Source organism: Corapipo altera, unplaced genomic scaffold, assembly GCF_003945725.1.
Source record: "Corapipo altera isolate COAL_440 unplaced genomic scaffold, ASM394572v1 61, whole genome shotgun sequence".
Lineage (NCBI taxonomy): Eukaryota > Metazoa > Chordata > Aves > Passeriformes > Pipridae > Corapipo > Corapipo altera.
In genome coordinates this window covers 60,322-83,562 of record NW_020884910.1, presented here as the reverse complement: position 1 = coordinate 83,562, position 23,241 = coordinate 60,322, and the positions used below count along the sequence as shown (strand labels likewise).

At 41.0% G+C, this 23,241-nt stretch overlaps 1 protein-coding gene across 3 annotated transcripts; it reads left to right on the top strand.

Annotated features, from left to right (window-relative positions):
- The first annotated feature begins 375 nt into the window (after positions 1-375).
- TFG (TRK-fused gene) lies at positions 376-23,232 on the top strand. Of its 3 annotated transcripts, none has more exons than XM_027653347.1 (9): positions 376-536; positions 3,204-3,282; positions 4,885-5,093; positions 12,019-12,102; positions 13,010-13,156; positions 14,621-14,788; positions 16,312-16,452; positions 19,928-20,017; positions 22,432-23,232. In XM_027653347.1, the coding sequence occupies exons 3-9, from the start codon at positions 4,910-4,912 to the stop codon at positions 22,785-22,787; spliced, it is 1,170 nt and encodes a 389-aa protein (XP_027509148.1). In that variant the 5' UTR covers positions 376-536; positions 3,204-3,282; positions 4,885-4,909; the 3' UTR covers positions 22,788-23,232. The 3 variants fall into 3 exon arrangements, with proteins under 3 accessions (XP_027509148.1, XP_027509147.1, XP_027509149.1); XM_027653346.1 differs by having other exon boundaries at positions 22,429-23,232; XM_027653348.1 differs by lacking the exon at positions 19,928-20,017 and having other exon boundaries at positions 22,429-23,232.
- Positions 23,233-23,241: the final 9 nt, after the last annotated feature.

The window sequence follows — 23,241 nt, the reverse complement described above, 5'->3', positions numbered from 1 at the left end:
TTAGGATTCCATTCCCGCACCTTTTACAGACAAAACTCAGGGCTCAGTTTCATGTTTTCCTCTCTTAGGCGGACAAGCTCCGAATGCAATGAATGTGCGTGTGTGAATAGTAGCGAACGCCTGGAAGTGACTATTCGAGAATGAACAGGCTCCCGTGCGAGGGTGGCGGCGCCAGACAATTACAGGAGAGTTTTACGGCCCATTTAGCTTTTCAGCACCGCCAGACCTATGCGGGCCTAAGGCTCGTATTTCGAAACAACCCCTCTGCTGGAGGAAACCCGTACAGGGGTGGCGCTGAGGTGGCACCGCGGGAAATGACGGCGGCGGCCATATTGGCCAGGTCCCGCCATGTTGGCCCGAGGTGGGCGGAGCCCCGCGCGGCGGAGCGCGCAGGCGCGCGGCTCGCGCAGGCCCGGCCGTGGCTCCGGCCCCTTCTCTCTGCCCTGCCACGTACGGCCGGCGGCGGCCGCGGCCGGGCCTGGGCTCGGACGGGGCTGCGCGGGGCGTTCCAGCAGCAGCACCGCGGAGAGGCCACAGTAAGAGAGTGGGGCTGCCCCTGTGTGTGGAGGCGGCGGGAGGGATGGAGGGAGGGGCGGCCGCGGGCTGGGGGTGAGCCCGCCCCCCCGCCATCGTTCCTCGGGGCCGGGGGCGACGCGGCCCCTGGCGGAGGGGCCGGGAGACCCCTCGCGCGCCCCCGGCCACGGCTGAGGGCGGCGGGAGCCGCCCCGCGGCCTCCGCGGCCCGGGGAGTCCGGGGTCCCGGGACCCCTCCGTCCCTCCCTCCGCAGGGTCTGCTCCCTGGGTCACCAAGCCGCTTCCCCTTGCGGGCCGGAGAAGTCACCGGTTCCTCGCTGCCCGGCAGGGAATGGCTGTGATTTCTGCTCCCCTTTTGGGAACTAGGGAAACCCGAAAAGAGCTCTTCTCCTTTCTGCTCCCCCGCCTCACCCCCCCCCGCGCTGCCTCGGGAAGACTCTCGTGGCCCTCTCGGTTGGGGTTTGGGAGGCAGTACTCCTTGTCCTTCCTTCTGTTCCTTGCCCCTCTTTTTTCAAGCAAAGCAGGAATGCCTGTCCTTCCCTTTCCTAGGCAAGGTTGTTTTTCTTTACTGCTGTGCTAAAAGGGTAGTGAAATACAACATGGTTGTGGCATGCTAGTTTTAGAGGGGATCCTGGAGGGGCTGGCTTAGATGGGACAGTCCTTGTCCACATGCACTGTCTGGATTCGTGCATGATGTGAATAGAAAGTGAGCCAGGAGGGGAGAAAACATCTACTCTGGTACACCAGGAAGGTTAGAAAGATGTCAGTGTGATTCTTATGGAAAGCAGTCTTGAATCTTAAACGTGAAGACAAAATGTTTTGTTAATTATTTTTTTTTTTCCCCTGAGGAAAGTAGACACTGACTGATTCTCTTAAAAAAAGCTCATCAGTGTACATTTGGGATGTCTTCACTGAAAGACTCTCTCAGTGGAGTCATCGTTCAGCTGTGTCACAGTGAGGAGAGAAAGCTTGAGTGCTGTGTAATTCAGTAATTTGAACATTTCACATAGTTTTCTGCAACAACTGCAAGCAGCTGAGGTGTTTAAAATCAGTCTCTTAAAACCTGGACACCTTCAAGCAGAATGGAGAACAGCTGGACAGAAAAAAGTGCAGTTAAATGCTTTCCTGCTACCTTTTCACAGTTGTTGATAGCAGATTTTTGTGAGTGAGGCTGGTAAATAAAGCATCTGCAGCTCATTTACCTGCACAAAGATGTGTTCAATCTGTTGAAAGGCCACAGGAGCTCAGGTGTGTCCACAAAAACGTGGATCTTCCGGAATTACAGATGAGGTTCAGTTCTTACTGTTGACAGTTTCTAAGTAGCTTAGCTATAATGCTGAAGAGGCAAAAACAGAGCCCAGCTCTGATGTTTAAACAACACGAGGTGGTAGCTAAATGAACTCTTAAGTTAAACCACTCGTATTTTTCCATTACAGTAAATTTACCTGGAGCTGTAGCAAGTCTGGGGTGAAAGGGGCACTGTCTTCATGTATTACTCATTTCATAAAACATGAGTGAGGCATCAGAGAATTAGCCTCTTCCTGTCCACCCGCTTAGCATGTCACAACAGTCTTATCCCCTCCCTGTCAGGAGCAGGTACAACCCTTTTCAAAGGTGAGCATTTCATACCCTGGGTGAGGTGAGCAGCTGCCAGCCTTTGAGAACCAGCGAGGGGCTGTGCATGTTCTCTGGGGTTTGCTTGCTCTCTGCCTCCATCCTGGATGTCTCGTGCCTCTCTGCTCCAGTTTGCTTCCAGTTGAGCTGAAAGAGGAGAGCTGGAAAGCCCAGTTTTGTGTGGATGCGGGGAACCTACTTTTTCTCTCTGGTTAGCAGTGAATCATCTAAAAATCAGATTATGGTTGCTTGAAATTGGCTGTGTGGGCAAGAGAGAAGGGTGCTGGGTAGGGTACGCCCATGGGGTGGGAGGGAGGAGCCAGTGATGTCCCCCAGGACTGGTCTGTGTATACTAAATCATTGTCTTGGAGCTCAGGGCATTAAGCACTTCTGTAATAATCAGGTGGGCTGCATAAATATGATGTAGGCTTTCTAGCACAAAAAGCACAGTCTTAAGCAGAAATGAGGGCAGATCGTATTTTTAGGTGGTTGTACATTTCTGATGCATTTCCTTTTTGCCCAGTTTGGTGGCTCTTCCTGTGGGAAAGTGGCATTACTCCTCCTTCCCTCTTGGTAGTCTATTGTAGTGCTGTCTGGTCTGTCTTTGCAGACACACTGCTTAACACCACAGAGGCCTCAGCCTTAAGCTGAAAGGTGGGCTTCTCAGTTTTTGTACTGTTTAATCAGTCAAAGTTTATTTTCTTTAGCTTAACCTGTGTCTTTAAGATGGATGCCATACACATGGAAGGAGACTGTTGGGGAAGAGGAGTGTTCTGGAAAGGAACACATTACTGTTGGGAATTTCTATGTGCAGTTAACAAAATCTAGAAAAAATTTACTTCTATTGTGAAATTGAAACTCTTGTTCAAGATTTGTTTAAGCTGAACTTCAAATTCTACAATACGCAGAAGTGCAGATCTGATTGTTGCATTATGGATAAAACAAGGATTTTTTTTTTAGTTGGTATATTTTTTAAGATGTTCTAAAGTGAAAAATTGATGTGAGTTGTATAATTCTAAGAAAGTGTGACTATAAATGTCTTTTTTTCTGCTGCAGCTTACTGTTTTCTAGCACTGGTGGTGCATGGCGGCTTATCCTAACTGTCCAATAATCCAGCATCAGTAAGACACACAAGGTAATTTCTGTTTATGGGAAGGAGGTGAAAGGAAACCTGTGGATCAATACTGTTTTATTTTTTAATACTTATATTAAATCCCAGCAACCAACCAACTTGTGCAAAACTCTGTGCTTTTAAAACTCATTTAAAGTTAATTAGACTGGGTTGATGTGCCTGCAGTCAAGACTCCCATGCTGCAAAACATGAATAATGTATTGGTGAGCATTAACAGTATTATAAACTTCACTTTTTCATCATAGTGCCTCAGCAGCAACGTGGCTGTGTTAATTGCAGGTCCCCCTTCTCTGCAGTTAGACTGTATCCACCTACCTCCTGTTAGGTGTATCTTGGGGCTAAACAAAGGGATTTGCATGAAATCATTGCTTTAAGTTAATTACCAAAACCCCCAGAAATTTAGTTGCAATCTAGAGATACCATCAAAACATTGCCACTGAAATAGTAGAGTTAAATATATATATATATATATATATATATATGTGCATCAAGGAGTTATGTATTAAAGGCTTTAGCTGAGTGTCTTGTTTCTCTGGTAGGAGAGAATTAATTTTCAGTGCAGTACTGTAAAAATAGACTGACCAAAGCAAAATGCATTTTTCTCATAAGACACTGTGTTATAACATCCTTAAAAGTAAGAGGGAAATACCTGGGTATCTCTAAGAAGAAATCTTTTTGCACAAGAGAATAAACAGTAGGCTTGCCTATATGTGGCTTTAGAAATCGTAATTTTGATGTATAGGGCTGCTTACTTTTTAACATCTTCAGTAACTGCACTTCAGATGTTAAGATAACTGCTTCTTTAATTGCTCCTCATTCCAGATCTGTTGTTTTGGTGCTGTCCAGAACAGTGAAGCAAGGAGGGCACATTTGAGTGTAAACTACCTGGATCTCTTTTTTTTTTTTTTTTTTTTCCCATTCCTCTTCTCATAACTTCACTGTAGCTCCTGGTTTTTAAATATAAGACTTTTGTGCTTTTAAATGAGAGATGCCTCATACAAAGTGACAGTTTTTAAATTGTCTCATATAAACTGCTAAGGGTGTAACTCTGAAGTATGTGCAGTGTGCTGCTGGGACACAAGATGGCTTTGTTTCACTTCCTTTAGGTTAGAGCAGTTCTCTACCTCTTAAAACACTGAGAGTAACCAAGTGTTCTGACCATGAGTCTAGCCCAATGAGTAGTTAATGTGTGGTCTGTTGAGCAGCTTTTAAGTCTAAAATCTTGGTTAAAATATCTCAGTCAAAATCTTTAAATATGAAAAATTGTGTATCTTCCTTTCTGACGAGAAACCCTCAGTGAGTTCTAATCATCCATATCATAAACCAAATGTTTAGCTCTTCATTTATTTTTTCAAGGAATAATACATGATTCAGCTTGATCCCCTTAGTAAAGCCAACTTACAACCTATAATCTTTGAAATAAGTTACTTGTTTTAGCAGTCTTTTCTTTAATGAAAAAAAACAACCCTTTGTCCATTACCATAATTACAGGGCATGTAAAAATAATCAAGTAAAGTGATAATGTAAAGCTTCAGAACTGTCATCAGATAGATCTGAATAACAGTTTAGTTTTCTGAAATGTTTTTAATGTTTTGTTGCTAACAGGTCAACAGGCAACAAAGAATCCACCATGAATGGGCAGCTGGACTTAAGCGGGAAGCTGATCATCAAAGCTCAGCTTGGGGAAGATATTAGGAGAATCCCTATTCACAATGAAGATATCACCTATGATGAATTGGTGCTAATGATGCAAAGAGTTTTTAGAGGAAAACTTCTGAGCAATGATGAAGTCACAATAAAATATAAAGATGAAGGTAAGGTTTAATTGCTGCTGTTGAGGTTTAATTACAGTTGCTCTGATATGATTTCTCTATGGACAGAAGCTTTGAAATTCACCTCTCAGAATTGTCCACTATCATGGGCAAAGGAAAGTGATTTCTTGTGAAATCTCTTTAATCAGGCAATAGAAGCTGTATCCCTTGTTATGCTGCCTTAACAGCATTCCCTCTATTTTTTTTCTGAAATATTTCCTTCATTTTTGTCTCTGAAAGTTCATCTTTTGCTGTTGCAGAGAGTTGATGCTATTGCAGGTTTTCTCTTCTGTTCACTCATTTAACCATTTTTTTTGAGTGGGTTTGAAGGTGACTGAAGAATAAACATGTATGACCTAATGCAAGCTCTTATAAGGCTTTAAAAACTCAATCTATTTGGTAATAATTCTTGATTATGTTTTTCTCCATCAGTAAAGATTAGAAAAAAGTTTTAATTTAACCTGAAACGCATATTAAAAGTAATCTTTCCTCTGACCATTTGAATCTGTTGGACATTGGTTGTTTCAAGGAAAATATTGTTCATTAGTGTTGAGCAAGCACAACCTTAAGAAAGAAGGGCTTCCACAGAACGAAAAGGGCCCTGTTTGAGGTGAATAGAGAGACAGTTGTGCTTGGAGGGTTTTTCCTCTTTGAATGTCATAGTGGGGCATGGGTAAGTTAATTAATTTGGGACAGAGGAATAGTGTTCACAAAATGAAACTCAGAATGAAGTGATAAAATCCAAAGTCTCTTAGATCAAGGCTGATGATTATGCTGTTGCATAGTCAAAGGTGCTGTGTGACTGAAGCATTCAGGTTTGTTTTTCTTGATGGCACTAGGAAACTACTTGTATGTGGTACCTAGAATGTCAACTAACTTTTGTTCATATATCTAGGCAGTAAAATTTCACTTTGAATGACCCTGAGACAGCTTTTTCAAGTTCATGAAGCTTTTGAGATGCTACTTATCAAAATTGATAAGCAGCAAAGGGCTAATATTTTGTGTCTTAATCTCTAGTGGGAGGGAGCTCAGTGGATTTGTGATGGTTTAGTTTTTCCTGTTATCATATAATTGTTTTTTTTCTTTCTGGAGTGAGAAAGGTGAAAGGAGATTGATGGATGCTTTTTCATTAAGTTAAAGCTAATAGTCCCTTTTTTTTGCATTCTTACCTGTTCCTTAAGTATAGTCCTCTGGGGTTTTTTGTGTATGCTACTATGTCTGTCTTATTTTGAGTGAGGTAATGGTGTATGATGGAGACAGTAATTATGGTTTCATTCTTTGGTTGTCTCTTACAGTCTAGAGACCTTCTGCTTTTAATTCTAGCTTTCTTTGTCTCAGTATTGTATTGGGTTTGCATGGCCAGGTTTTGGTAATGGGAGGGCTACAGAGGTGGCTTCTGTTGGAAGCTGGCTCCAGGAGGGACATGCCATTGGCCAAGGCTGAGCCGATCAGGAATGATAGTAATGCCTCTGTGATAACATTTAAGAAGGAAAAAAATGTTATTGTGCAAACGTAATTGGAGCCAGAGAAGAGTGGAATCTGTGAGAGGAACAACTCTGCAGACACCAAGATCAGTGCAGAAGAAGGAGCAGGAGGTACTCCAGGCACCAGAGCAGAGATTCCCCTGCAGCCTGTTGTGCAGACCATGACGGAGCAGCTGTGCCCCTGCAGCACATGGAAGACCACAGGAGTGCAGAGACCCACCTGCAGCCCATGGAGGAGCCCCATGCTGGAGCAGGTGGATGTGAGAAAGGAAGCTGTGAATCTGTGGGAAGTCTATGATGGAGCAGGCTCCTGGCAGGGAACTGCAGACCTGTGGAGAAAGGAGCCCGTGCTAGAGCAAGTTTTCCTGGTAGGACTTGAGACCCTGTGGGGAACCCATGTTGGAGCAGGCTGTTCTTGAAGGACTGCACCCTGTGGAAAAGCAGCTCATGCTGGAGCAGTTCTTGAAGAGCTGTTGCCCACAGGATGGACTCACTGGAGAAGTTCATGGAGAAGTTCATGGGATCCCACACTGGAGCAGGGGAAGGACTCTTCTCCCTGAGCAGAGGCAGAAACCGTAACCTTCATTCCCTGTGTCCCTGTGCTGCTGGCGGGGGAAGAGGTAGAGCCCAGGAAGGAGGGAGGGTTGGGAAAAGGGTATTTTACTTCTTACTATCCTGCTCTGATTTTGACTGGTAATAAATTAAATTTATTTCCCCAAGTTGAGTCTCTTTGACCTCTGATGGTAATCGATTTGTGATCTCTCCCTGTCTTTATTTCATATCTTGTCCTTTCGTTATATTTTCTCTCCCCTGTCCAGTTGCAGAGGGAAGTGATAGAGTGGCTTTGGTGGGTACCTGGCATCCAGCAAGGGTCAACCCACCACACAGAATGTACTACTGCTCCTCTGTGATGTGAAACTTCAGTGTGTGTTATCCTAGCTAATTATCACTACTAAAAACATGTAAATGTTGCTAATGTAAGAGGAAGTTGCAAATGATCAAGGCTTCAGTTTGCTTGTCATATAAAAATGGTGGTATTCTTGACTTCGTTTCAATGAAGCCATGATTCTTCTTTAAATCTCTTTCAGTCATTAGATGGATTGGAATATATACGTTTTAGCTATTTCTGTTTTATTGTGTATCCCTCCAGACCTGGAGAAACATTAGTTATGAGGAGATAACACTGTTATAAGGAGATACCTTCAGGATTTCCACTACTTCTACAGCCTCCATCTGCGTCTTCTCAGTGTTGATGTGCACACTCTTTGAGCTTGCAGAAGAATGCTTCATCTGTCCCTCCTGGCTTTGTTTCTTGTTGCTGTAGCACATGAAGCTAGTGATCACCAGGCCTGGATAAGGGATTTTCTGCTTAAAATTTCTATAAAATGCAATGGCTTAATATCTTCATCAAATTGTCAGGATCCTTGAATCTAATACATTTTGGTTTTTTTCCAAACCTATATATGTATGTATATATATATAAAAATAATACATATATGTACTTTTATGTAATTGAAGAAGTTAGGAATCTTTAAAGCCCAGCCCTTCCTTCTGTCTCTGGATTTGTGGACTGAGTTAGTCAGATTGCATATTCCTAAGTTATATTTAGGTTATGTGATGCTTTTATTTATTACCAGACAAAAGAAGTTTCAGTTTGAATACTGCCTTGTGAAGTCAAGTTTTATGTTCAAACTGGGTGTCCTTCAAACTCCTGAGCTAAGGAAATTGCTCTGTGAGATGTGAAACAGTTTTCATGTCCTACTTTAAGTTCTTGAACATGTAGTAAACCCCAATGTCAGCAGAAAAACCCCAACCCCAACCAAACTGATGAGGACTGCCAGCAGTGAATTTGTATGAATCAAGGAGTAAAATTACATCTTAAGCACACCATGTTATTGAGTTACATATGCTAAAAAGCCCCTGTAGAGCTGATAATAGAAACTTTACTGGGTTTTTTGAAGTTATGCTTGAATTTAAAACTGGACTGTGTAATGTGGGGTTGACCTTTTTGCTCTTGTTCTTCATTACTTTATAGTAGAAGTTGGTGTCTTTGTATCAGAGCCAATAATGGTTTATTAACTCCTACTGGATTTATTCAAGGTGGTGTGCTTAGTCAGTAATATCTGCCTTTGGTAAATTTACCAAAATGAAGGAAAAACATATTTGATACAGACTTTTTTTGGAAAATGGGATAAATAAATAAATATAGGGGTAGATAAAGCCAGTAGATGACAAAGCATAGTAGATAAGGAAGGATATCTGACAAGGGCAAGGAATGAGGCAGATTTCTAATGTCTTAAACATTTCTAATTTCTTCTAATTTCTAATGTAATAAAAATTGGAATTCATCGTGGTGATGCAGGATAATGCTAAAATACTTTGCAGTCCAATGGTTAGTTACAGGAGTCACTAGTTTATATGAAAGATTTAAAAAAATTATAGTTGGCATAACAGGGAATATTTAGCATGGATGGGAAATTGTAGAGAGGGAAAACTATGTCCCTTGTAAAAACAAGAAAGGTAAGTTCTTAAAATAACATGGCTAGAGAAAAAAGTCTATTTTACTTTCCAATAGAAAATAAACATTGTGTAATCCTATTTATGTTATGGGAACAGGAATTAAGCTTCATTGACATTCCTTAAGATGAAAAGTCTATTTGCTAAATCTAATATACTTCAATTGTCAGACTTTTCATAAGGTATATGTCAAACCATAGAATCCTAGCATGTGCTGTACTTGGATTATAACTGTCAGTGGCTGTCAGTAGGAATCACAGAACTGACTTTATGCATCTAACAAGATTCTGTACTTGTGCTTCTCAGCCTTTTTTTTCTGTTAACAATTTAAACCAGAAAATTTAATTATCATTATTAATGCCTTCAGCACAAAGGTTAAAGTAGGTGAGGGAGAATAAGATGGAATGATCCCAATTGTTTTGGGTGACATTAATCCATGTAAACCATGTTGTACATTTTCATTTCACTGTGCAGATAGACTGTTTAGAACATGCATCTTTGTTCAGGCAGTGAATCTGAGCACTGGCTGGTATGACAGACAAGCATCATAGGATGGTATGCCAATGTTATGGATTGCCAAGAGAAGTAATTATCATTTAGTGTGTTACCAGCAGAATAAGGAATAGAAGGGCTTCGTGTTAAGACACCAGTGGATTTTGGTATCACTGAAAAGCTGGAGGAAGTGTTTGAGTTGGAGGGAATGTACATCTCACCCTCCCTTAATGCCAAAGAAAAAAATCTGTTTATGAAAGTTTGGGGTCTGATTGTCTCTCTTGTTATGGATCACAGTGGCAAACGGGGACACTGTGATCCTCCCCTTCCTGGCACTGGTGAGGCTGCACCAGGAGATCTGTGCTGTCTTTTGCTGCCAGGAAAGAAAGACTTGGAAAAACTGGAGAGGGTCGGGCAGGGTGTGGTGAGGACAGTGAGGGGCTTTGTGCAGGTGGCCTTCAGGGAGCATGGGAGGGAGCTGGGCTTGTTCACTGTGCTGAAGAGGAGACTGAGGGCAGAGCTAACAGCAGCTGAGTGGGAGTTGCAAAGACCATTGGATCCGAACTATTTTCATACACCAGATGGCAGCAGCCATAAACTGCAGTTTGAGAGGTTGAGTGTGAGTTTTGGCCAGGGGGGCAGTGTGTCACTGGAGCAAGTTGCCTACTGGGGTTTTGGAGCCTTCATTTCTGGAGGCTTTCCAGTGTCTACTCAGAGAATCCATGACTGATATTGCTATCGACTGATGTCTTTTGAGATTGTAAAAGCACAAACAGGACATAGGATATAGAAAAAAACCTTTGGAGACAGCAATATTTCTTTCAGGAAAACTTGAAAATTATTTTATATGCCGTCAGTTTATTAGTATTGGTAATTTTGTTTTGTTAGAAAGCAACTTCTTTGAAGACTGACAGGCATTGTTAGGTGCTATTAATAGTACTGTACTCGAGCAAACCTTCCATTGGAGTGGTGTTACTTGTAGTCGGGTATGAAAAAATTAGAATATGTAATACTTCAAATTTTGAGATGTTTCCTACATGCTGTCATGTGTTTTATGACTATTTGTACTGAAGCATTAATTTATTTGAAAACTTCAGCCATAACTTGTGTTCAGTTTGCCCTTTGTCACCAACACGTAAGGAATTTGTGCACACTCAGGGTTTTTAGGTAGTAATCTGTGATGAAAAGTATGTTTCTGTGTCTGTCCACAGAGCCTCCTCGTAACAGTGTTTTGGAAAGGACTGCTGGTAGCCTGCATTCAGCTTTGTTCCAATCTCTGTGTTGTTTGTATAAGGCTGTTGCTTTTCAGGGTGAAACTGCACAAGATGAACTTCACTCAATTCCCGTCATCAAACCATTCTGGGCGGAAGTGATCCTGCTCTTCCTTCTGCCTGTACACATTTTCCTGATAATGCACTCCCACTCTTTCCTTTGCAGTGCTTAGTTTGGGCTCATTTAAGCTATTAATTTGTTAAATATGTTAGAACAGTAGAAAATCTGTCCTGCCAAAGAGAATAGTCTTATTTTTGATTTTGTTGAGTGAGCTAAGATGTTGTGACTCAGCTTAAAAATTGTGAGAGACCAGACTTAGTGGGAACTTGGTATCTCTTTTCTGTATTAATAGGATTAAGGGTGTTCGGTGCTTTGTGCAGAGCCCTGTGTATCTTAAGAATAAATGATGCCATGCAGTTCTGATATAGTTCCTGTGACTGATGACAATGTGCAAATTCATTAGGATGCACTGGGGTGGGAGTTCCTCTGAAATCTGACATGCAAGAAATTAATGCCTAAGAATTGTGTCAAATTCCTGTTGGAGAGAAAAGTTTTCTTCTGACTACTCTGACATCTTCATTGCTATTTGTGTGTTAAAGCTGATAGGTACATTTATTATTCACTTTGCATAGGAACTTTATTATCATTCTCTTGTTGAAAAACAATCTTGCACCTCAGTGTTCTGAATGTAACCTGAGGAAGTGTCACTTGAAATTTTCCCTTCTTTGTGTGTCTTGTTTTTTAAAAATTGAGTTGGGATCAGCTTGTGCCATCTATCTGAGTCTCCTGTCTGTTCATGAACAGCGCAGTTTTGGAGCCACTTGGAGTAGGCATATAATTTCTGACTGGCAGCATCATTCTCTCTGGACTTTGTGAACTCAACTCTGGTGTTTCATCCTGTATGTAAACATGAAAGCATGAGCTATGTAGAACTTGCAAAGGGATAATATCAGAATGCCTTTTGGAGCTGCTTCTGTGCATGCTTTCCCTGCACAATGATTCTTTTCCTAGTGACTTCACAGTCAGATAGGGAAAGTTATTTTTGAGTAATGAAGGAACACTTGTGTCCTAGTGTAAAGTTCAGTAGTCATAGGCTTTGATTTTAATTTAACTTTTTTTTATTTTGGTATAACTTTTTTTATTTTTTCTTATGTTCTTTTCAGATGGAGATCTTATAACAATTTTTGATAGCTCAGATCTTTCCTTTGCAATTCAGTGCAGTAGGATACTTAAGTTGACATTGTTTGGTAAGTACAGAAGATTGTATTTTTCTTTTTATTCTACAGTAATGTTTATTAAAATTCAAGCAGTGAGCTTCACTGGAAGGTACAAAAACCTTCCAGTTCGTCACCTCAGGAGGTGAAACAAATGCAATCAATAAGTTAAAAACACTGAATTAATACATCATATCTATTTTCTCTTGATGTTTTTCATGAGATGTCTGAATTTTTGGAAACTGAAACTATTTCTTTTTATAAGATTGCTTGAAGTATTTGGCATACATACATATACATGTGCTCAATGGTTTTTTCTTAGTGTTATTTTCCATGTTACCTTCTACTCTCAAGCATTGGTGGAGTATTTTTCACAGATGCACAAGAATTTGAAGATGGTGATTGTCTCACAGTGTTACTAGTACACTGCTAAAAACTCACATTAATTGCTTAAAGTTGAATAGATTTTAACATTTATCCTTTGGCCTTTGCATAAAATAGTTCTTTATTTTCAAGCTACTATAGGTAACTTAGCACATAGTTCCAAGGAATATCAACCACCTTTAACTTGGACACTGACCTTGTTCATGAATTGCACCAGTGTTGTGTATGCTGCAATAGTTCTAAAAGGACAGCTTCCCACAACCACTGTATTATTGAGGATATATTAATGAAAATGAGTAAACAACACAGAAACTTACTGTGGACTTTGCTCTGGTACTGTAGATTTTGCTGAACTGAGATTATATTAATGGGACATTAAGCTCTAGAATGGGTTCAGTCTGTGTTGATTAAACTTCATCACTTTAAACTCCACAAAGGATGGTGGTGCTACAAGCAAGTAGAAGTTGGAAGTTATTCCATTTTTTTTTTTTTAATTTTCAACTGAATGTCAAAATGTTACTTGCACTCTTAAATTCATCTAATTGCTGTTTTGCAGTGAATGGACAACCAAGACCTCTAGAGTCTAATCAGGTGAAATACCTGCGCCGGGAGCTGATAGAACTTCGCAATAAAGTCAATCGTTTACTGGACTGTTTAGAACCGCCAGCGGAACCAGGGCTTTCCACTAGTCTGCCTGAAAGTGGTAGGAAGCCTGGCAAAGAATTGTTTGGTTTGATTTGTGGAGTTGTGTGCTGTTTAACAGAGTGAAAAATGGAGGCTTGAATGCTGGTTGAGATCATTCTTAATTGTTGCTTCATGGCTCAGAATTTAATTTTTAATGCTTCAGTTATTTCATGGGCAGAATTTTCATTCAAGTTATCTGGACTAAAGCACTAAGCTAACTTAGGAATAAAACTTCAGGGTCCAAGGTTTTGTTACAATTTATGAAAATGCTGTTAACTAACACGTGTGAACCACAACGTCTCAAGAAGTCTTTTAGCTGAATTAATAGTTTGTTGTTGCTGAAGAGTTCTTGCTCCCAGTTGAGTAGTCCCACTGCTTACTTTGGGCTAGCTCTGGTGCTTATCTTTTGTTGCTAAGCAAGTTTGATTCGCTAAAACAGTAGAAAGTGAATTCAGCAAAAATTATATCCACTTTTTTTGCCAGGTTAGGAAATTGAATCCACACATTTTGAGCTCAGACCAGCATCAGAGCTGTCTCAGGGTAAGCAGCACGAAGGGTGCAGGTAGGAGTGGGAAAGGATTATTGGGGGAGGGCAAAATAGGAAAGAAATTCTTAACCTCAGTTTTGAGGTATTGATCTCCTAGCTTAGGGCTGTTCAGCTGTAAACACTGTGCTTCTGTGTGCTTAACTACAGGTTTTGGGTAAGTTGGACACAGAAAATAATGACACAAAGTCATGGAGTGCAGTGCTCTGAGTAAAGAAGTGAACCAAGAACATCAGCCTTCCTTCTAGTGTTTTACACTTTGAAATTTCACTGGTTTTGTTGTTTAAAAAAAGTGCAGCCCTGTTCCTTCATTATATGCAATTACTAATTTCTGTGGAATACCATGGATTCTGGTTATAAACTATTTGGAAGGAGGTTAGTGTGGTGATCTTACAGTGTAAACAAAACTAACCGGTCTGTATCCTATCTGCACTTGTTGGTTTTTAAGAGCAAATACAGCACTGTGTTGGGTATGGCGTTTTTGAGTGATTCAGATACATGTATGATATGAACTTCACCCATCAGGAAGAATTAACGGGGAAAGGTAGAGCACAAAGCAGAAACTGCAGTTGATAAAAACCACTGTAATAAACTGGAACCTATCCTGCACATTTTCTTAATTGAATTCTTTGTAGGCAAGTTGTATCAGAACAGTTTGTTCAAAGCAGGAGCCTTGTGCCTTTGAGTTTCAGACCAAGTGATATATGATACCGATACTCCACAGTATTAGTGTATCTTTAAATAACCTATGCTTTGTGATTCATCACCGATTCAGATACATCAGTGGTTCATCACTGTTACCCTAACCTGAGCATTTCAACAGTTACAACATTTAACCACCCCCCCAAACATACCATCTTAAAGTTGCTGTAGTGCAGCATATATGTGGCGTGGTGGTTCAGTTCTTTAGAGCTAATAAGTGGGCATTCTGTTTTGTAGATGCTGTAGATGGTAGGGAAGAAAAGGCTGCTGCTGCCGATGCTAATGTGAAGCCATCCACTCAAGTTATAGCAGCGAGCATGTCTGCCTTCGACCCGCTGAAGAACCAGGATGAAATCAGCAAGAACGTCATGTCAGCGTTTGGCCTGACGGACGATCAGGTGTCAGGTAAGGATACGGCTTCTGAAGAGCAAACCTCCACCTGTTCATAATCAAGGACTCAAATTTGTAACAAAGCATTTGTACTTTGGACGTATTAAGCTGTGTTCACTATTTCTTTTCAGAATTCTACAATTTCCTGTGTTAAGGTGTTGTAACTGTGTTTTCTAATTTCTGTATACAAAATGTTGAAATCCTGATGTTTTTAGCATTGTGTTTTAGCTTGGAGTAGAAAATGGCTTAAAATTTTTTTGAGTGGTCTCTTCCTCCATGGCACATTTTGAGTATTGTCACAGCATGGTTATTTCACAGACCAGATAAAAGTTTGATGGTACTTAAAAACTTTCAGTAGGCTATCTGAACAAGTAAGCCATAGAATATAAAGTACAACTAGCAGAAAATTTGATCTAATTTTTGAAGGAGTGGTTTTGTCCATGTTAGTTAGTGCTTTGATCAGTGATACTTCATTATTTGTGTCTCCATAATTCTTCTGATAGAGTGAACTGACTTGACCATGCTTTGAATGTACAAAGAATCCCACAGAGGACCATCTAAGCATGATATAAGAATCCCATTTCTAAAGCTATAATTCTACAGGCAAATCCTGAAGCAGGCAGATTTGATTAATTTCCCCGCTAATTAGGGTAACATGAGAACACAACTGAGGGCTTGTTGGATGCATATTTATATTGTGTAAATATAACATTCTTAAAATTGTGAGTGAATTGGCAGCAATTCTAATACTTGTGCTTAACTTTAAGCATTATTTGAAAGTAGTGTCTCACAGCATTCAGATAGTTAAGAGCTGGAAAGATCCAGGTTTAAGCTCCCCTGTTTCTAACGAAATATTTTGCATTTAATTGTAGTATATTATACTTGTTCACATGCACGTTTCAGAACTTCTCACATAGAGAAAATCTGAACTCCCTGTTTCCATGCTGTCTTAAATTGCATGTCATGCAATTAACAAAGCAGACAATTGCTTTTAGATTAAAGCCTGCCATATCCTGTCTGCAAGTGTGATCAGCACCTTCTTTGAAGGTTTTCTGTTCACATGGCATAGGACTGTTGGTAAAACACTTTGTTGCCCAGCCCATGTGGTTCACAGTAAAACACTAATACAATTGAACAGTTTCGTGCAGCCTTTCACCTTTGCTCCAGATGAGAAAGAATAGGTTCATAAGTGCATGTTCTGTCCAAACATAGCAAGTCTTCAGTGTACGTGTGCAAGGTTAACACTTGAAGCTGTAGAAAAAGTATGTTGTCATGAAGGGTTTTATCTCACAAATGGGTCAGTTTCCTCGGAAGGATGCAATCTGAGTGACCTACAGACGGGGGGAAATTTCTCCCGCAAATATTTTCAAAGGAAATTTTAGATGTGAAAATATGTATTTAATTTTAGCTTAGCTTGGACACAAATCTGTGGATAACTGGAAAAAATGTTGAAAACATTGCAAGTGGCCTTGTGTTAGATTTTCTTGTTCAAACTCTCTGTTAATTTCACATACTGTATCTTGTTCTTGCTCCTCTAGGACCACCCAGTGCCCCTGCAGAAGAGCGATCGGGAACGCCGGACAGCATCGCTTCCTCCTCTTCTGCAGCCCACCCCCCTGGTGTGCAGGCACAGCAGCCCCCGTACCCCGGCACGCAGCCACAGACAGGGCAGGTGGAAGGTAGGCAGCCTGGTTTCCTGCTGTTTAAGATGTGAATGATGGTGTCTGATTCTGACTTCAGTTAGTAGACCCAAAGTCGATACCAAACTACAAATCTGTGTGTGCTGGCAGGCAGAACTTCTGTTCTTACATGCTGTTCGATGAAGAAACAGCAGATGGAGCAGTGGCTCCATTTGAAAGGTTGGGTGATGTAAATGACCAGAATTTTTATGGTACTGTTCTCTACTTGAATCTGTGCTCACTTTACTGTAAGACACATTTATATACTCAGTGCTTTAAAGCTGTCTCAGGATGTTGGTTTGTATCATACACTGTGTGTTGCTGTGTCGAGCTTTCACTCAACTGTTTGTTGACTTGTCTACTATGAATTAAAAATGTTGTTTCTTCATCATTTCTATCTAACAGAATGGAGCTGTTGTTTTATTGCTTCTTTTTTATGTATTGCTTGGTGCTAGTCAGGTAAAACCTTGTAGCTATCTTTTATGCATGGTAGTTCCTGTGTAACTCTTGAGAGCTTCAGCTGGCTCTCCTTTAAGGCCCAGAGTCTTAACTCTGGTATTCAGTTTTGTTTGCACTATGCCCTTTTATGTATAATTTGACTTCTCAAAATTAACGTATTCAGAGGTTTGCTACATTTGGGCATCGTTTTTTTCATTGCTATTTTGTAAGAGCACTGAGCCTTCAGACCTACACAGTTCTGGATTTAACTGTCCATGGAATAACTTGCTTTGATATTTCTTCCCCCAAATGAAGAATAATATAAAGTTGTTTCTGTGCTGGTGTAGGCACAAGTTCCAGCCTTCTGCTGCCTTCTGTACTGACATAATGCTGAGATGTGTGAGAGGGTACTCACAGTATCCACATCACTTGGATTGTCTTGCCTGAAGGGCAAAAGTAATATTTTGATTGAGCAGAATATTTGAGCAACTGGTAGTTACATATAATATTTATGCAGGCATGAATACTGTTGGTTGCAGTGGAGCTTATTGAACACTTCTTTTGCTACCTCCAGCTTTTTATTTTTTTTATTTTTGCTTATTTCCCTAAGAATTAGTCAAGTGTTTTAACATAGTGAGAGACATCTTTGTAACTTAAGCTGTTTGGCATTTATGTGTGGAAGTTACAAAGAAGTGAAACACTTAAAAGCACTAGCAGCACTAGATTGGAATCCTGCATGGCTGCAAACACCAGGAAAGGAGAAAAAAAACTTGTTTCCATAAAACTCATCTTGGGAAAGAAATTATCTAGGCTCATGTATTAGAGTAGATGTAATGATTTTTCTAAACTTTTCAATGGGATTGGCTCACATAAATGGCACTGCTGATGCTGAGCAGGTTCTTGTTAGAAACTAGTTTTGAAACTAGTTTTAAATTATTAGTTCACTGCTTAAAAAAAACCAAACGCCCCAAGCTGTGCTTCCCCCACACACCTTCCCAGTATTTTGAAGATATAAGTAAACTGGTGATGCCAGTCATGTGTCATTCTGTCAATCATATATCAGGGATTGTTTTTAATGGCATTCTTTGCCAGTAAATGATGCTGTGATGATTATGATTTGGTTATTAGGTTGTTATTTGTGAATACCAAGTCACCTCACTTTTGTGTGCTGATACTACAGAAGGGCTTGCCTCCCTTGCTAAATTTTAAGCATTCACTAGTTTGAATTCGATCAGTGCAAAAAAAATGTTTCAGTGCAGCACTGTCTCTTGCAGCCTGCCAGTGCTTTTCTACCACTATATTCAGTCTCTGAAAACACATGAGAACCAATTATGTACAGATGTGGACACTTTTTTAGTCTTTGCTGAAAATACTTGTAAAATCTCATTCACATAAGCACTTCATGATCTTCTAGGGAAAAGACTGTTGTGTGAATATACATAAATGGTCTTTTTTCTATGTCAGGCTAAAATGTCTTTTTCAGTGCACAGGAACAATGGTAAATGCTGGCAGATCCTTGACTGCAATAGCACTGCTAAGTACAAAACCAGACACCCATGCTGTGGCTCATCTAGTTTTCAGAGTGAAAAATCCAGTGAGGGGGAAAACTGTATTTGAGGACCCATAGGATCCCTGACTGCAGTCATGGCTGTAAATTAAGAAAGTTTTCTTGAATGGCACTGGAACACCTCTCTGTTCCTCGCTAATGCTTCAATCTTGCCGAAGACAGCGAGCCTTCTCAGAAAGCTTGGTAAACCTCCATGGTGTTTCTTTCATATCCCTTTATCTGGGCTTTCCAGTAGGTGCCAGTGTGGTCTCTGTGTTAGCCTGTAGGTAATTATCCCGAGACAGGCAGCCTGCTGGTTGTTCTCCCAGAACTTGCCCATAACAACTGAGTTTGAGAAACAGATCTTTTGTTTAACACCCTCATTGTCTCACAAGATTTGCATACCAAGTAATATTTTGAGTGACTGCACCAATATAAAGTATTATGAACACCTTAGTGTGAAGGTAAAATACTGTTCCTTTCAGCTGCAAAAAATGCAGAAAAAAGAAGAAATGAGTTATTTTAAAGCAGTGTGCACAGGGGTCTCTGAGGACTTGGAGCAGACTTGCTTTTGTCTTGGTGCAGCTCAGAAGATAGAGTTTGTGGTCTGTTTATACAGTTTGTTGATCTTTGCAGAATGAATAATAGTACAGTAACACTTCATAATAGTAAAGTTTCCATGTCTGCTCCAGTTCAGCTAAGCTTTAGTTTTGGCAGTTAATTGGTTTTGTTCGTTGACTGTGCCTGTTACTAAATTGAAAAACAGCAGAAGCATAAAGCTTAAGTGGAGCCCATAGGTTGTCTAAACAAATATTCTGCCTCTTCTGGACAAGAAATTGAAAACAGTGAATTTGGGAAAAATAAGCATTGCCTTGGACTACCCAAGGTTAAGAATGTATGGTTTTATTTTTCCTTCGGGTGTATACCCCTGGGTCTCTTCAGAAAACTTGGCGATGCTGAGAGATGGCTGACTTATCTGGAAAATGTGGTCAGCATAAATAATGTACCACTCTGCTTACAGTACTTTGTTGCAGAAATGGCCTTAAAAACCTAATATAAACAGACAGTCTGAGGACATGTTTAACTTTTGAAGTACTTAAATTTACGGTGTGAGTTCTGGAGCAGTTACGAAGATGTTTAAAGATTCCTGGTCTGTTACCCACTAGAGTAGTGCTAAGGTGCACAGCTTCTGGTGTCCTCTGGAAATGTGAACTAGTAAGCCTCACCTACCAAATCTGTGGGAGATAGACAAACATCATTTAGCCTTCAGAACAGCATGGTTCAGAAACTGAAATCTGTACATTGGTTTCAGCTGGAAATCAGGTAGAACACATACTCAGACTTCACTGTGTTGAGGTTTCCTATAAAAGGTTTTTACGTGCTGTGAGAGGGTCTGTTTCTGTGAGTTTGAACTGCCAGGATATTGTTGGCTGTGTGTTTATAATACAGGTAGGGTACTGGGCTTCAATTAAATACGTTTTTAATCCATAGGTCAGATGTATCAGCAGTACCAACAGCCTGGTTACCCTGCCCAGCAGCCGCAGGCTCAGCCCCAGCAGCAGTACGGCGTGCAGTACCCAGGTAAGCTGCTCCCTCGAACAGCAGTTCGGCTGCAGAACCCCCTGAGGTCCTGAGCCTGTGAGTTTTGGTTCCTGACCCTGTGGGACAGGTCAGGGTACTGAGCTGCCCAGGTGCCTGTGTTCCTTATGGGAAGTAGCACAATTCAAAAGTGACCAGTAAGAGAACACTGTAGGTGTCTGTGTTGTTGATCCATAGTCAGAGTTCTGGTATCTCAGTCCTACTTGATTGTGGCCAAAAGCAGACTTCATTATCAATCAGCAGAATGCCTTATTAGAAGGGCAGGCAAAAGGAATCACCTGAAGTATGAGCAGCCTTCAGGATTAACTTCCACAGTCATGGGATTGTAGCAAGTGTCTATAACACCCCCGTTCAGCTTCCTTAGATTCTGGAGGTATCTAAAGATGGCCTCTCTTTCCTCATCTAGGATGATCTCAATGCACAAAATTTAGTGGTGTGAACACTGTAGTTGTCATTTAGTAAAATCTCTGGCTATTATAAATACTGTAAATTTCAGAGAAACTTTGAAGTGATAGATTTTTTTTTTTTTGGTTGTTGATTTTGCTGATACCTCAGGTGAAGATGCCAGTAGACTTTTAGTGTGGTTTTTGTGCAGTGATATTTGAACAACTGTATACCCAAAATAAACTGGACTTCAGAACTTGCTTTAGAAGCAGCTGGCATCTAATAAAACATAGTAGGAATCACAATCCAGATAAAGTACAGGGATGAACACGTAAGAGCAGGTTGCATAACAAATTGCACATTGCTTAATACTTCTAGAAAATCATACAAGGCATTTATCATTTATTGTTTTAAAAATCTTCCTTAAATTAAACAAAAGACTCCCATTAAGTGACTCAGCCAGTGTGACCTTGTCATGGTACACAAGATATACAGTGGGAGCGCATCAGTTTTTATATAGATGAGAATATTTGCAGAGTTTACAAAGATGTTTAGCTTGGATTAGAACTTCAGAACACTTGAACTAAAGGTTGTTGCCTCAGCCCTTGTTCCTGTGCACTGTGTGCTGGTTGGTTTTGGTCTCTAAATGGTATCTTGTTCTCTGCAGATTTCTCACCCACACATTTATAATTAGACAGTGACAGACTCGCTGAAGTCTAATTTCAGAAGAAGTAACAAGCCTGTTGGAAGTAGAAGAGTCTATCTGATTTTTTTAGGCTTAAAAGCTGAGTGGGAAAAAAAAAAGGAGTTCTAATCTGCTTTCTAATCATCTAATCCATTATTTTACTGGAGATGTTCCTGTGAAAGCTGTAGTGCAATGTGAGTTCTACATTCTAACCAACATCATCAAGTAAGAATGAAACTCCACCAAAAACTGATCGGGGTGCCTCTGTTTCTCATAAGTTCTTTCACAATCAACCTAATCTGTCAGAAACAGTCTTTTTTTTGAGGTGGCAGCAGCCTTTGAAGATGTTGAGTCATAGGATTTTTTTTGTTTTGCTTTTGTTCCTGTGAGTATTGTCTCTTTTTGAACTCATGTCTCCCAAGAGCAGGATCTCTTCCCACTCTTGTAGATCTACTAGGCAACAGTGTGGCTATTTATACATGGTAGTAAAAATGGACCCTTCAGAGGTTTGTCTCTCTCATGAGTAAATTTTGATCCCAGTTTCAAGGTGAGTTTACTCCAGTGCATTCTTACCCTTACTCTTTCTGTTTAGGGCTGTGCACTTTTAATAATTTGTGTGTCTGGTGTTTAATGCTGACAGGATTCCAGTCACTGGAGAGGTTTCATTGCAAGTAGCTGCAGGTGTGTTTCATGATGGTTAAAAGTAGCTATTTCTTCATAAAAGGACTTTGTGCCATTCTAAAGTTTTCAAGAAGAGAAATTCCTTTTGGAAGCTGGTTTTATACAGAAAAGTCAAGTTTGCGACATGTTTATATTGAAGTTTTGTACTAAAGTGTTCTGTTCTGCACAGTCTTTTCATATTTAATGCTAAAGAACTGAAAACACCTATAATTTAACCAGAGGTATGACTTATGTTAAGCAGCGAGAGTATTTTCATGGCAGTAATTTGGAGGTTTTGTTTGGGAAAAGGTTGTATTTTGCCTTACTTGCCAGTGATGGCTTTATTTTTCATGTGATATGAAGTGAAAGACTATGTGTCTTTTTTTTTTGTTTTGTTTTGGTTATTCTGTGTCAGTCACTATTTTATCCTAACTGTTGTCAGTGTGCTGTGCTGCCACGGTAGTGCACAAAAACCCAAGCCATGTGCTTATGTGTGAAAGGCAGGAAAACTTGTAGTTCACTCTTGGTTTGCATTTTCTCCGCTTACTGCATTGTTTTGCATTCATCACTGTAAATATTAAAAAAAAAAAAAAAAAAAAGCCTTTCTGCAGGCACCCACGGTTCTTTGCTGCCTCTCACCCCACCTTGCTCTCTGCCTTTCCAGCAGGCTACAGCCAGCAGCAGCCCCCGTCGCAGCAAGCTCAGCAGTTCCCGGCCTACAGCCAGGCGGCCCCGGCCCCGGCCGCCGCCTTCCCGGGGCAGCCGCAGCAGCTGCCGGCACAGCAGCCACCGCAGTACCCCGCGGGCAGCTACCCCGCACAGCCCTACACCACGCAGGCCTCCCAGCCCGCCGCCTACAGCGGCTCCCAGGCGGCGCCGGGCACCTTCCAGCCGCGGCCCGGCTTCACCCCCCCGCCCGGCAGCACCATGACCCCCCCGCCCAGCGGGCCCAACCCCTACGCCCGCACCCGTCCGCCCTTCGGCCCCCAGGGCTACACCCAGCCCGGACCCGGCTACCGGTAAGGAGGTGCCCCTGCAGCTACCGGTAAGGAGGTGCCCCTGCAGCGGGCAGCTGACACGAGCGATTCCATCCCAACAGACTCCAGGATTTTTAATTGAGATTCCAAAACTGTAATGAGGCGAAACTATAGCTGTTAATTAAAATCTGCTGGGGGAAGGGAAATGACCAAATCTTTCCTGCTTTAAATTGTATCCGCTTCCTAGTTTAATTTGGGGCCGGGTGGTTTTTGGGAAACACTACTTAAATGTCTATAAAGTGATTGACATTCTAGCTTGCCTTGTCTGAAGGATATGAAGATGCTAGTTGGAAGTATAGCCCACTTACTGGGCTTGTTTTTACTAATACCATGATGTACTAAATTAGATTCATTCTGGAGGTAAAACTAGATATGATGTATTATAAATTGTAATGCTCACATGGAAGAACTAATAAAAACCCTGAATCTATCAAGTGGCT

Bases quoted from the DNA above. Each gene is read 5' to 3' on its own strand.
- TFG (XM_027653346.1), top strand. From the start codon at position 4,910: ATGAATGGGCAGCTGGACTTAAGCGGGAAGCTGATCATCAAAGCTCAG. The intron at 12,103-13,009 runs GTAAGTACAGAA...GCTGTTTTGCAG, and splicing joins ACTTAAGTTGACATTGTTTG to TGAATGGACAACCAAGACCT. The intron at 14,789-16,311 runs GTAAGGATACGG...TTGCTCCTCTAG, and splicing joins GACGGACGATCAGGTGTCAG to GACCACCCAGTGCCCCTGCA.